At 35.3% G+C, this 11,125-nt stretch overlaps 2 protein-coding genes across 2 annotated transcripts; one reads left to right on the plus strand and one right to left on the minus strand.

The window, feature by feature from the left end:
• The first annotated feature begins 6,558 nt into the window (after positions 1 to 6,558).
• On the plus strand, positions 6,559 to 7,680 carry LOC143536755 (uncharacterized). Its single transcript, XM_077030677.1, has 3 exons — positions 6,559 to 6,668; positions 7,047 to 7,252; positions 7,335 to 7,680. The coding sequence occupies exons 1-3, from the start codon at positions 6,573 to 6,575 to the stop codon at positions 7,636 to 7,638; spliced, it is 606 nt and encodes a 201-aa protein (XP_076886792.1). The 5' UTR covers positions 6,559 to 6,572; the 3' UTR covers positions 7,639 to 7,680.
• Positions 7,681 to 9,507: 1,827 nt separating this feature from the next.
• On the minus strand, positions 9,508 to 10,545 carry LOC143536757 (protein KTI12 homolog). Its single transcript, XM_077030678.1, has one exon. It carries the CDS (start codon positions 10,507 to 10,509, stop codon positions 9,601 to 9,603), a length of 909 nt encoding a protein of 302 aa, XP_076886793.1. The 5' UTR covers positions 10,510 to 10,545; the 3' UTR covers positions 9,508 to 9,600.
• Positions 10,546 to 11,125: the final 580 nt, after the last annotated feature.

Consider the following 11,125-nt stretch of genomic DNA (forward strand, 5'->3'; position numbering starts at 1 on the left):
TGGTCGGGGTGGACACATCCCCCCTCAATTCTATCATTTAAACAAATCCAGCAAACCCAACGTGTCACAAATTAACTCATGTTGAGATGGAAACAAACCTTTCGTGAAAACATCAGCAAGTTGTTCTTCAGAATCTGTCTTTATAATTTTAATCAGCCCGGAAGATATTTTCTCACGAAGGTAGAACAAGTCAACCTCGAAGTGCTTCGTCCTATCGTGAAAGACAGGATTTGCACTAATAGCAATAGCAGCACTGTTATCACAGTGCAAGGGAACTGGCAACTCGACATCAACTTTCAGTTCTTTTAACAAGTTTATTAACCACACAATCTCAGATGTCACAATACCCATGGAACGAAATTCTGCTTCTGCAGGAGCGAGACACGGTTGGTTGTTTCTTACTTTTCCAAAAGACCAAAGAATTTCCAAAAAATACACAAGACCCAGACACCGATCTTCTTGTGGAAAGACACTTTCCCCAATCCGAGTCAGCATATGCAGTTAATCCAACACCTCCACCCTTACTTAACAACACTCCTTTACCAGGAGATTTTTTTAAATATCTCAGCAAACGAAAGGCCAACTGCAAGTGTGCATGAGTTGGACCATGCATAAACTGACTAAGGAATTGTACAGAATACGATATATCAGGACGTGTGCGAGAAAGATAAATTAGCTTACCAATTAATTTCTGATAAACAGAAATATCATTTAGTAAGGTTTCATCCTTCTTACACACATTCGTTACTACATGATTCCGATCAATTGGCGTATTTACCTGTTTAGAAGCAGTTAAACCAAACTCAGCTAAGAGTTCAACAAAATATTTTCGTTGAGACAAACAAATCTCATTAGAGGACCTTAACACCTCAATTCCAAGAAAGTATTTAAGTAAACCTAAATCTTTAATCAGAAAAGACGTCTTTAACATAGACTTAATTTTGTTTATCTCAGTTTCACTATTACCCGTTATGACAATATCATCCACATATACTAAAAGAATAATTAAAATATCTTTATCAGACTTTATAAACAAAGAGTAATCACTTTTACTTTGTTCAAAACCATAACCAATTAACACACAAACAAGTTTTTGATTCCACATTCATGGAGCTTGTTTTAAACAATATAAAGATCGTTTTAGTTTGCACACTTTATTCTCATTGTTTGAAAAATAACCTTCAGGAGGTAACATATAAACGTCTTCACTTAGTTCTCCATACAAAAAAACATTATTTATGTCAAGTTGATACAAATTCCAATTTTTTTCAACAGCAAAGCTAATAACCGTTCTAACTGTTACCATTTTCACAACCGGTGAAAATGTTTCATCGAAATCAATACCCTCTTTTTGACTAAATCCTTTAGCAACTAATCTAGCTTTATAACGCTCTATTTCACCATTTGACTTATACTTAATCCTATAGACCCATTTACAACCAATGGGTTTTCTATTTTTAGGTAAATCAACCATTTCCCATGTATTATTTCTATTTAATGCGATCATTTCTTAATTCATAGCATTTATCCAATTTTCATCATTGCAAGCTTATTTATAACAAGTTGGTTCAACACTCTTATTTAGAACAGACATCAAACACAAATTTTCAGAAGACAAATTTGAATAATTTAAGACATTTTCTAGACCATATTTAACCTTACCCTCAATAACATACTCTTGCAACTTCTTTGGTAAACACGTATTCTAGTAGATCTCCTTACCGAAACTGGTTCATTAATATCAAAAGAATTTGAGCCCTCAGGAGAGTATGCCTCATCAAATATTTCAACCTCATGATCTACAACACTAGGATTATCCGCCGATTCTGGCAGCTGCTGATTCACAGCCTCGCCGTTAGAAGGTGAATTATCACTAGGATGTTGATCATTGGCTAAAACATGTTGTTCCCCCTCTTCATCATCGGGAATTTTTCCTCTTGCACAATCATCGTTTTTTTCAGAAAAATACATATTAAAAAAAATTTGATGATTTAAAGAAGTGTTAACATTAAGTTCCAAATCATTAAGAATTTCAATATTTTTAAAAGGGTAGATAGACTCATAGAATTTGACATCTCTAGAAATTAAAACTTGTTTTTTGCTTAAATCCCAAACTTTATAACCTTTTTGAGTATTAGAATAACCAAGAAAAACACATTTAATTGACCTTTTTTTCAAATTTATTTGTATTATTTAAAACTTTACTAAAACATAGACAACCAAAATTACACAAGTGTTTAAGAGAGGGTTTAAATCCAAACAATGCTTCATAAGGAGACCTACCATTTAACACCGAAGAGGGGATCCTGTTAACCAAATAAGTTGCAGTCAAAACACAATCAGACCAAAACTTCAAAGGGACATTACTTTCAAATAAAAGAGACCTAGCAACATTAAGAAGATGTTGATGTTTTCTCTCGGCAATGCCATTTTGTTGAGGCGTGTGAATACACGAGGTTTGATGTATAATACCATGATGTTTGATAAAATTTTCCATTTGAGAATCAACAAATTCGGTCCCATTATCACCCCTAAACATTTTTATGTTAACTTCAAACTGATTTTTTAGCAACTTAAATTTTTTGAATATTATCAAAAACCTCACTTTTATTTTTCATTAAGTATACCCATACAGCCCTTGAAAAATCATCAACAACAGTTAAAAAGTATCTATATCCTTCTTTGCTTTGAACTCTATAAGGACCCCAGACATCTAAATGTATTAATTGACCAACCTTACTAGTTTTGTGATCACTAAAAGGGAACGAATCATGACGCTGTTTAGCTAAGTGACAAACATCACAAGGATAAGACTCATTAATAGAACTAATACCTAGATCATACTTTAAGGCATTTAACACTTGATGTGCAGGATGTCCTAGCCTAGTGTGCCACATATTAACTTGATGAAAACTATTAATACAAACTTTAAAGGTATTTAAAGACTCACCACAAAGATATAAACCATCAACCTGACTACCAGTCACCAGGGTTCTCTTTGTGAATGAATCCTGAATATAGCAATTTGATTCATTAAATAAGACCGACATCTTGTTATCCTTAGTTAACTTATAAACAGACATCAGATTCACATATTATTCTGGAACTACAAACACATCAGTGAGAGTGACATCATTGTTTAGTTTAAAATTTCCTATTTTAGTTACCACAACATTAGATCCATTTGGATGCTTCACACTAATATTAAACTCAGTTACATCTATAGCATCAAAATGTTTTTGTCACTCATAACCATGTGCTGATTAGCACCAGAATCAACCACCCAACTAGAACTTAGGTTAGGTGTGTTATTACTGTTAAAACAAAATATGTTTTTTCTAAAATTTTGACTTGAAAAATTTGACAGAAAATTACCTCCAACATTGGAGCTTTGTTGTCCGTCATCAGTTTTTTCATTTAACAAACCTAACAATTTTGACACTTGATCAGGAGTTAGGGTACTAACAGTAGAATTAGATGAAGAACCTTTAGTGGGAAAAGAATTACTCCAAGAAAACTGTTTAGAAACAGGTTTAGACCTATTTGACTGGGGATAACCAACAATTTCAAAACATCTTTCAACCGTATGGCCAATTTTATTACAATGAGTACACTTAAGATTTGGATTAGGACCTCTGTTAAACCTTTTCTTCTTGTCAAAACTTTAAGTGTTTTTAGATAAGAAACCAACATTTTGCGATTGACCTTTGGAAGAACCACTAGAGAACCTGTGTGACTCTTCCCTAGATACAATCGAAAAGGTTGTTTTGACAGTAGGTAAAGGTTCACGAGTTAACAGATTGGTTCTAACCGGCTGATATACATCATCTAATCCCATTAAAAATTGCATGAGTTTGATTAATTGACTAAAATCATTAAAACCTTTTGAAGCCTGACAAGAACATGAGGGCAATTGTACCATGGCATCAAACTGTTTCCACATTGTGGTGAGCCTACGGTAATACTCAGACACGGTTGATCCATTCTGATTTAGAGAATTTATTTTTTGATACAAGTTAAAAATGACAGAACCATCAACCTTGTCATAAGTATCCCTCAAATCTTCCCATACCTCAAAAGCACTTTGAAAGTAAACTTGACCCACATAAAGTTCTTCAGAAACAAAATTTAAAATTCAAGTTAACACAACTGAGTTACACCTATCCCATTGATTAGACAACACATCATTTTCAGTTGGTTTTATACACTTACCTGTAACAAATCCTAATTTATTTTTAACCTGTAAAGCTAATTTCATAGCATTTGACCAAACAGAATAATTCTCAGTGCCTTTCAGTTTTATGCTACAAGTTACTCAAAAAACTAATATGCAAATATACAGGATTACTAATATCAAGTTTACTAATAAGAACCTCATCATCAACACCACTATCATCCATTTTAACGGATTAGATAACAATTAGTAAGAATTAAAACCATAAACAAATAATGCACAAGCATTCCTAGATGCCTAATGCACACAAGACCAGGCTATTATCCTCTGGTATCAACCAAATTATGCCTAAATGCAAGAATACGTAAGAAGTAAAAAGCAAGGAGTAAAAGAACAATCTCACCAAAAAACACCGCAGTAATAGAACAATCGTAACCTTCACTTAGGGTTACGTGCCGACAGCAAATAATGAGAGAAACCGTCTTCAAAGGTAAACCAGATCAAGAAACAAAGCCAAGAACGCCGTTAGGGTTTCAAATCTGAGAACCCAAATACACCATGAACAGATCCAAGCGGAAGAGCGACAGATCAGAGTCTCAAAGCTCTGGTACCATGTCACAAAAGCAGTAATATTGCTTTTTTATTAACCTCAAACTCGTTACAATCAAAGATTTCTGAAACAACTCGAATCAGAGAAGAACAAACTACAAGTAATATTTTGCACTATATCAACTGAGTGTCTCAGAAAGTAGCAGATTAAAGAGAAGCCCTAATTTGGGTTGAGACTTAGAGAGAAAGATAGCCAGAGAAGAACAACGGCTGGAAAATCTTAAACCTTATCTTCTTTCTCTTGATAATATATTATTTGCTTCCATATGGGACTTGAAAGACTATGAGCCCAATAATTCTAAATTGCCTCCAAGAGTCAAAGCTCCAAGATCATGGTAAAACACCCAAAACAAAAAAAAACAAAGTGTTAGGCAAAAGATATAAACGTTTAAATGACTAGAATTGGCACAACAAAAGTACTTCATATTTTTGACAGTTCCGAACATATGGTTTCAATCGGTTCCAAACCGGTTTCTACATAATCGGTTTCAAACCGGTTCAGTTTCGGTTAAATTTTCGGGTCGGTTCGGTTAACAGGTTTATTTGCCCACCTCTAGCTGGGTGCTAAATAAAGGCCGTAAGTTATTTGACACCTTGTTATCATGTTTGTTTATTTTTAAAAAAGATTCAAAACCAGGTGGCTAGAGTATTAGTTATAATTACAGGACTCCATGGGCTATCATAACTCACAAGGTTTGTTTACACAAGTTGGATTTAAGGATCGTCACTAGATGATTCTTCACAAAGCCACTTTAGCGCAGCCACCACCGCTTCCCTTCAGACACAGTCAAATTCAAGCACCCCTTCTTATCGTTTCTTTATAAGGTGGCTGTCAAAGTGAATTTGCATACAAGGCGTGATCTACACATGCGGTCATTTACCCATTACAACTCCCAGCCCGCAAACATGCTAGGTCAGCAAGCATGCATTCAAGGGTTAATAGATGGTAAAAGTGCTTTTAATCTCATGAAGGATTGGTTTTAATTAAGAACTCGATTTCGTTACTATATCTAAAAGTGGGATCTATAGATGAAATTGAATGTGGTGACTCAAGGGCTGAAACTCGTCAGATAACCTTGAAGGTGATTGGTTGAAAGTGGAAAATTAGGCGAGCAAGTGATATTGTTTGGAAATCTGCGCGCCCGGTTCAACGTTTAAACATATAGTGTGAAAATTAATTGGATCAGGTATATATATGATTTGTGTTGCCTTATTATGTGCATAATTTTGAGTGTCTAGCATGCTAATTAGATTGAGTCTTGCAACTTGCAAGTAATTTTGTGTATCGAAAATTCGAAATTTCTATTTCATTTCACCAGGTCATCCATCTAACCACTTGACTTCTAGACTGTTTGTATCTGTCTGTGATCACCGAAAGGTAAATAAAATCCAAGAAAAATAAATATACGATGATAGTCATAGTCGTCGGTAATTATCAACAGTTGACCATGAGAGTTGAGAGAAAACCGGCATCCTAATGGACGTCACTACATCGTTCCTTTGAGTTTATTTGTATTGAACCCCTTCACAACCAAATAACACGTAGCATTCCAAAATAAAGTTGTGTCGAGTATATTTTTAAAACATTTGAAAGTAGCAATGTTTGTTAAATGGATCCACTAAAACATTTATGAGTAATAAATATATAGCTAGTTGTACACTCCCAAGGTTGATTCTATTTCATCATCGTTACCCCCGAGGGAGTATGAGTACGACTCCATATCGTGTCCCCTCCAACTATAAAACTAGATTAACGTTTTGTTTCAACGGTAACATCATTAAGGAATAAATGAGGTGCAAAACGATTTTGGTCGGCATTCTCGTGGCCACACTCGGGATAGCAGTTGCTGTTGCAGGTTTTGCCGCTGAAGCCACCAGGGTTAAGGTAAATGAAACACATATATATAAGTAAAATAAGACATTGGATTTTAATAACCAAAACTATCCACCACACCAGTGTTTGATCATTATTACCTGATCGATCATAATTTTTACTTTTGTTGCCAATAGCAATCCTGCTCTGCTGGCATAATCATCATAGACTTATACTTGATTTCCACTCGATTTCACTTACATGGTAGATTATGAGCGAAATCAAGTGCAACTGAATGTTAGAATATCACTAGTTAAATCGTTGAATTATTATCACCCAATCAGTCGTAGTTTAGATATTAAAATCCAATTTGTCAAATTCAATACTAGAATCAGTCTTTACAATACTAATAAATAAATATCCATGTTTTTTCGTATATACGCATGGCAGAGATCTCAACTCAAACTGGTTTTCGATGGCCTGGAACCTGAATGCGAGTATCCAAGTAGTCCAGCCATGGGCCTAGCCATCGCAGCAACCATGGCTCTTGTGCTAGCCCGTGTGATCATCACATCAGCCACCGTCGGTTGTTGTTCGTGTTGCATACCTACCCCCAACGGTCCCATATTCGGCCGTGTCTGTATTGTTATATCATGGTATGTAACTATATATTCAACTACTTCATCCTAGATCAAGATATCAATCAATTTTTGTTACACTTTATCTGTTTTTGTACAGGATTACGTCTTCTATAGCTGTTATTCTATTTATCGCGGGTGCAAAATTAAGCAGTCAGAAAGATGTGAAAACAGATACCGATGGTGTCTATTACTGTTACACTATAAAGCCCGGGGTCTTCTCTGCAGCTGGTATTATAGGTCTAGTGAGTGTGCTTCTCGGTCTAATTTATTACTTTTTATATGTCTTGGATCGAAGTCGTGCAGCCAAGAAACCAGAGGTAGATCTAGAGCTTGAGAAACAACAGGTCATCGATGGCAACAAACCAACGATCAGTGATGGCACGAAGCCACAGATGCCGTGACAAAAACATTGAGTAACCATTAGTGATTGTGTGTAGGAATTGCCGCTATTGCTTCTTTGATTGATCGTGCATAGGTTTGTGGAAACCAAAATTGAATTCTTTAATGGTGAAATAAATATTTGATTTGGATGTAATTGTAAAAAAAATTATTAAAAAAATGATGAAAATATAACCTTTATTTCTATATGTTGTATTGTTTTATTTTAAATCTCACCAGCCTCAGAAACATATGTATACCATATGTGCATCCAAGAAAGTATATGGTATTACATATGTTCCTAAGGTTGTACAGAACAAAAGTTAATTCAGATGCATACGTACATAAATGTAAAAACATGTGCATGTCTATTAAACAAAATATAAAAAAGACAACAAAAAATGCCAGTTCGTGATGCAGATGATAAAAGTGCAACAATATGCACAATCACGATACAGTTAAAAAAACTCGCCACTCGTTTGGAAGAAGCTTGCTTATGATCAAACGAGCGGCACCGAGGCGGTTCGATCTGTAAACAAGCTGAGCCGATGCCAAGGTCAGCTTTGCTCAAGAGGCTCGTTCGTTTGCTCGCTAATTTAGCCAGAGCCAACTTTAAAAGGCAAATATTGTTTAGTTAGTGTTTTAACAGCCCTAATATTGAACTAGTAATTACTACTCTTATAACTTGGTTACACATTTAACTTGAACTATAAAGTATAAACTACATAGTTTATAAAATCTGCATCCTGGATATACTAAGATCATGTTCGTTTCAAGGATTTGAAAAGAATTCTAAGAAATGAGATTTTAAATCTCATGAATTGATATGTTCGTTTCATTAAATGAAATAATAGGAATGAGAACTAAATCCCATCAAATCCCACATTTCATGTGATTTTAAAATCCCACATTTCATGTGATTTTAAAATCCCACCTATTTTATAATGATTGTTATGGAAAATAAAGGATTGTTTTATTAACCCTAATCACTAGGTGTGACAAATGGGTTGGGTTGGGTCGAAACGGGTCATGGGTCGGAACGGGTTAGGGTCGGAATGGGTCAACTAAAAAAAGGGTTGCTTTGGTTTAGTCGGAACGGGTCAGGGTCAAAAGGTTCAGGTCATAATGGGTCAAGGTCGGAACGGATCAAAACGGGTATCGGGTCGTTTTTTATAAGAACGAGGCCAAAGGCGGAAACGTTTTAGTTTTTTTACATTTTTCGTTTTTGATTTATATTTTGAGTTATGATTTTTTTATTAATTTTTTTTGGAGGGGTTTTTATTAACAATAAAAACTCCAAAAAAAATTCAAAAAAATAATAAAAAAATCATAACTCAAAATATAAATAAAAAACGAAAAATGTAAAAAAACTAAAACGTTTACTTTGTTGTCCTCGTTCTTCAAAAAAAAAAAAAAACAACCCCAAGAATGAAGAAGATTCCAATTCCAATACATATTAACCAACCAAACACATGATAGGGATTCTCAAACATTCCATTCCAATTCTCATTCCAATTCCAAATCCTTTAAAAAAAGGTCCGTGAAACGAACGCGCCCTAAGAATATTATTTTTTGCTTTATTTCATATACCAATGTGTAAAACTAAACAAATAAAGAACTTCAAAAAATTTTAAAAGTAAACAAACTGGATCGAGCTTCTCACGAGCCTAACTCGAGCACAACATTTCATCTCATCAAGATAAGCGAGCCAAGCGTGAAACCAAGCTGATCGGCTCGTTTACAGAATTGTTACACAAATCCTAAAACAGGTAATTCAATAATAAAACCACAACACCAAGAAGCACCCAAAATAATTGTATTCAAACATTTCACATTTGCCTAATCATAAATATAGATTCTGTTAACTTAATCTCATAAATATTCAAGATTTCATCATAAGGAGCAAAAAATTTAGCTAAATATAACAATAAAAGCTTAGGAAATCACCTTCAAGAACCAACTTGGATAAAAGACAATTTCATTCTTCACTCACTTCCAAATTCTCTGTTCAAGTAATCAATAAACATTCTCTTTGCACTGTCAGCATCCGCGGGCGGTGGGGGCCCACTCAAGCTTGATTGACCAGTCAACTTTATGAATGTCTTCCTTAACCTCCTGAGCTCCGGTAATCCAACCGACCTCGATATATTAATAACCGGCAAGTCACGGCTGACAACGAGCCCAGTCACAGGCCCACTCATGGCTAAAGCCTGCGCCTCAACAATCGCACTGGTCACCTCCTGTGTGGCTCGGTCCATTTCATAAAGCGAGTTCGCTTCTGAAAACCGAGCACTTTGTGTCGCCATTGTCGGTTGCAATATTTTAACGTCTCGGGTCTTCGAGTCAACCTTTTTGGTTATGTAAGATACCAAGTCAACAATACTAGGAGACGTTTTCTCTATCCTGTCTTTAACCGGCCACAATTCAAATAAAGGTGAATCCCATCGGTTCCTGCTGTCAGGCCTTTCAAACCTTCTAACCAAATCTTCAAAAACCGCATCATCATATGAAACTCCATCTTTACCCCTGCGTTCAATATTCCACTTCCGGCAATCGGTTTCTTCAACATCACAGAACAAAACACAATGCCTGATTCCTGCAGCGCGTGCAAGACACCATAACTCGTATCGGTAACCCTTAATGCTGTTTAGCGAGTCGACTATAATTATGTTGTCTTTTGATAATGACCGGTCAACTTCTGATCTAAGTACTCCTCTTAAGTTCTTTTCTGATGTCATTTCCGCATACGTTTGGTTGCGGTCGAGATGAAAGGAAGTTTCGTTAATGATTCTGACATTAGGTTTCGGTTCGAGATCATTTAGAGCTTCCGATAAGCAAAATGCGGCCGTTGACTTTCCGCTACAGGGTTGACCACAAATTACAACCAACGCCATTCAAAGTACTTGGATTTCAAACACAAAAGTCTGCTTCTTGGATTATCCTGTTTATAACAAGAACATATATTATGTTTAATAAACTCTTTAGAAAATACGAGTCATGCATATATAGAAACAATTAGATTTACAATCAACTCAGCTATTGTTTCTTATCTATATCATCGGTTTTTCGACATCAAACAGCTCAAAACATGCATCTATTGAAATTCATCCGTCAAATGTTGTATGAAGCCGGTTTAATATGTCAGTGGATGCAAATGAAACGCTAATTTACAGATCAAATCAGTTAAAACCCAATATTCCGCGATTTGAGGACATGAAACACTAATTTCAATTAGAACAAGATATCCGGTACATAAACCCTAAAATTTGATAACTGGAATCTAAAAACCTAACGGCAGCATAGCATGATATTATTGAAGAAATTGAAAGAAGATTACCTCAGAGGTGAAAGAAGCTTGGTTGGATTCCAAAAACCTTGTATCAATTCTATTCTTTCAAGTAGAAGAAACCCTAGCTGTAAATCGCGGGTCGGGTCGGATCCGATTCTTTTAAACGGAATCAATCCTCTTATTCGATAAATTTTGCTATCGAGTAAATTAGATTTTAACTG

This window comes from Bidens hawaiensis, unplaced genomic scaffold, assembly GCF_021521415.1.
Source record: "Bidens hawaiensis isolate Kalapana, Puna unplaced genomic scaffold, B.hawaiensis_p1.1 tig00010926_1, whole genome shotgun sequence".
In the NCBI taxonomy this organism is placed as follows: domain Eukaryota; kingdom Viridiplantae; phylum Streptophyta; class Magnoliopsida; order Asterales; family Asteraceae; genus Bidens; species Bidens hawaiensis.